The sequence below is a fragment of the Atta cephalotes genome, assembly GCF_000143395.1.
Source record: "Atta cephalotes unplaced genomic scaffold scaffold00004, whole genome shotgun sequence".
NCBI lineage: Eukaryota > Metazoa > Arthropoda > Insecta > Hymenoptera > Formicidae > Atta > Atta cephalotes.
Window position 1 is genome coordinate 1,794,993 of NW_012130068.1, and position 3,602 is coordinate 1,798,594.

Consider the following 3,602-nt stretch of genomic DNA (forward strand, 5'->3'; position numbering starts at 1 on the left):
GAGAGAGAGAGAGAGAATCATCTAACAATTCTATAATATAAATACTTCTTGAAAGCAGTGTGGAAACAAAGTCATGTAATATTATTCAAGTAACACATCGATAAAGTTAAAAGAAAATTTAAATTATGGAAAATACAATGATACTTGCTCTTATCTGATTATTACCTGGTGCATCTCGAAGGACTCGTTTCCAAAGGCTCGTCGTATCTACGGGAGAGCATCGTAAAGTCTCGATGAGCCGCGACCATTTTCTGTAGTCGCGAAATGATCTCGTAATCGGGCGTGCAGATTGGCTCTGACAATAACTTCGCCACGGAGACGCGGAAGCTCTGAAGCTGAGACAGGAAATGACCAATTTGCGAATTGAATCATGCTTGTAACTTATAGGTACTCGGACAATCGCGCGATTCATTCGAGCATCAACTGTTCTATCATAAATTTTGCGCATTTACAGACAATTGTTTCTAACTATACAGGCAAAACGTAAATATTTCAATTGTTATAGAATATTTTTATTATATATAAATAAATTATATATAAATACTTAGAATGAAGAAATTATTTTATTTCGCGCAGTTTACAGAATTAGATATATATGTGTATAAAATTCAAATATTCAATATTCAAATATACATGTGTATAAAATTAAAATATTCAAATACTAAGATTAATGATACCGTAGACTTTCGTTACTTAATTGTGTGTGTATTCATGCATCACGATTTTATAACACTTTATTTATATTAAATTATATTATATTTTATGTTGTACATAAAATCCAATTATTTTTGCAGATATAATAATATTGTACGTTGATTAAAGTTTACGATTTTATATTAGAGAACCGACCAAACTTTTTCTATTTGAATAATAGTATTTCTCTTTCTATTTGTCTTTCTTTATTTATATTTTTCTGAATTTTTCAAATGTTGTTTTAACAGTTTTATGTGATAAATACGAGGGTATTAAGATTCAAGTGCCTTACTTATAATTTATTATAATTAATGTTCGTTTGTTCGAACTAAATCAAAGTTTCGCGACGCTTCGAAAAGCGAAGTTACGGCAACGACGAGATAAAGCCTCGCGAAATCGCATGCAAGATTTATAGTCCTTTCACGGAGTATGCCGCAGCGCGGGTTTAAGTCCAAGGAGCTATCTGCTTTACAGCCCGGCGACGTGCGAACGTGTCTCGAATTATTATGATGTAGAATCAACTCCAAATCGCTCTAAACGAACGTTATGCGCCCAACGAGACAGAGAGACAATTACGCAAATGATCGTCGTCGTGAGTCATTGGAATTGCTACAATGAATTAACGAGTCCCTTTTGATCTTTACCTCCGAGGAATAATAGAAATAAGCTTTGCTAAAGGCGCTTGCCTCTTTAATAAGAGATCAAAGTGTTTTAAACTCGCAACAAAGTATTTGTAGATGACGGAGAAATAATGAGATGATTTCTGCAAAATAAGTAAATTTGTATCATAATTAGCTTTCTTTAACGCTTTTTTGCAAAGAATTAAAACAACTTTATATACACTTTTCTCTTTCTCGGGAGAAAATGTATATTACAATATTTCAATGTTTAGGAAAAACTTACGTATTCTTTGAGAAATGAAAATTCAAGAAATACATGTGTAATGCATCGAAGCAGTTGTTTGTCTACGATGCAACGAACGTCCGATCGAATGGTTGTTTCGACAGCGACTTCTTTTGCGTAATTTAATCGCTCGTACACAATCATAAATCAGAATTACGTGAATACCAATACGCGTGCCGAATACACAATCTGGCATTGAGACGCGGTTTTCGCCTTTTACGTTTTTCGACCGATAAAGCAAATGTCGCACGACGCAATTTCTTAATATTAATTCATTTCAGCATTCGTTTCGACTAACAAATTTATTTTACTTTTTATATAATAATAATAATAGTATATCTCACTTTTATTTGGTTTCATTAATGGAATATCAACGCGGATTTACAGATAGTAGTAAATTCAAGAGATGGAATAGCACATGATATTTGACACGTACAAAAGTAATAATGCATCTCACCTGGGATTCTCGCCTCGTGACCTCAGAGAGATTTTGCTTGACCTGAGCCATCTCGTCGCGGAGGAGCTGTAGGGAATGGTCGTTTATCGATCTCTCCTGATCGGCTGTCTCCGCAGCCGTCCTCATCTGTTCCTTCGCCATCGTCAACTTTCTGTTGTAACGTGTCCTTAACATCTCGCTCTCGACGAGACGTTTTTGAAGCTCCTCTATCTTCCGGCTGCGTTCCAGCGCAGCTATCTGCTCGCAGAAAATATCGAAAAATGAATTAAAATATCTGCTCGATGGCTGCAAATTATGAAGGCTTTCTCGCGCGGTTTGCGAAGAGAATTTATTCGGGAATTTTGTTTTCCCGATGTACGCCACTTCGCAACGTTCTCGAGCAAAAAATCGATTTAACGAGGCTTTCTATAAAAGCCTAGAATAGAAATTTTAAATTATTTAAAAAATTGAATGAAGTATTTCGTTTACTGGAAGTAAATAAAATCTTATGAAATAATAAAAATTTATAAATGCATTAAAAATTAATGCAGCCAATACATTTCGCTATTCAACAATAAATCACTTTTTTTTCTTCGAAGTGCATATATACCTCAAAGATTTTTTCATAAATATGATATCAATGGCAGAATTTACGTAATAGATCAACACACATTTTAATAAATTAGTAATAATAAATTAGGATGATTTTTGTTCATTTCTTCTTAATCTATTAAAAACTCCTAACATAAATTCTGATGAAGGCATCGTATTCAGCGCGAAAAAAAATCTTCGGAGTGTGGCACTTCGTGGCAAAATTGGGATATTTATTTAACAGTCATTAACTTCATGTAGCTGTGACGAAATTACATTGTCTAGACCGCATTATGTTCCACATGTATTCCTCAGAACTCAGAGAGCACTCCGATTTATCTGATTGTGAAAAAAGTATGGACACTCTTAAAATTACATACCTTATAATCCGCGGCTTCCGTCAGTTGTGCGCTCAATTCCCGATTCCGAGATTTTTCGTCCGACAATTGGATCTGAAGTCGATCGACTTGTTTGCCCAGTTTCTTTGCGCTGAAAGAAGAGAAGGAAGAAGTTCATCGAGCATTAAGAGAAACGATGCCTAACATATAATAATAAACGTAGAGAGATATACTCGACACATTTGAAATAAACCACGAATTACTGTCAAAAATTATAGATAACCACCGGTGACCACTGCGTGCAAAAATCACACCACATCTCGGATGCATAAAGCCACGCACTATCGGTCAGTAAAATTTTCCAATAAACCGCAATTCTATATATATCTCCCATCGAACTAGTCGATAGGAATTGTATCCGCTAACATTGCGTGTTCAATAGAAATATTGGAGACGATTATAACACGAATTAATTATTGTAATACTAGCAATAGCCAGTTTTAATTTAATTATTCAAGATATAAATGGATAATTTTCGCAAACATCATAATTCCTCGCGGTAATTATCTATTTTCGTGTAATGCACAAGAAAGGAAAATAGAGAGAGAGAGAGAGAGAGAGAGAGAGAGAGAGAGAGAGAG

The 3,602-nt window shown here is 34.7% G+C and overlaps 1 protein-coding gene across 1 annotated transcript in view; it reads right to left on the bottom strand.

The window, feature by feature from the left end:
- Positions 1–3,602, bottom strand: part of LOC105626122 (coiled-coil domain-containing protein 170) — an 18,206-nt gene that overhangs the window by 1,131 nt on the left and 13,473 nt on the right. The window contains exons 11-13 of the mRNA XM_012207434.1: positions 3,004–3,112; positions 2,054–2,290; positions 166–335 (exon numbers count right to left, since the gene is read on the bottom strand). Coding sequence (XP_012062824.1) covers positions 166–335; positions 2,054–2,290; positions 3,004–3,112 — 516 coding nt within the window. The remainder of the gene's footprint in view (positions 1–165; positions 336–2,053; positions 2,291–3,003; positions 3,113–3,602) is intronic.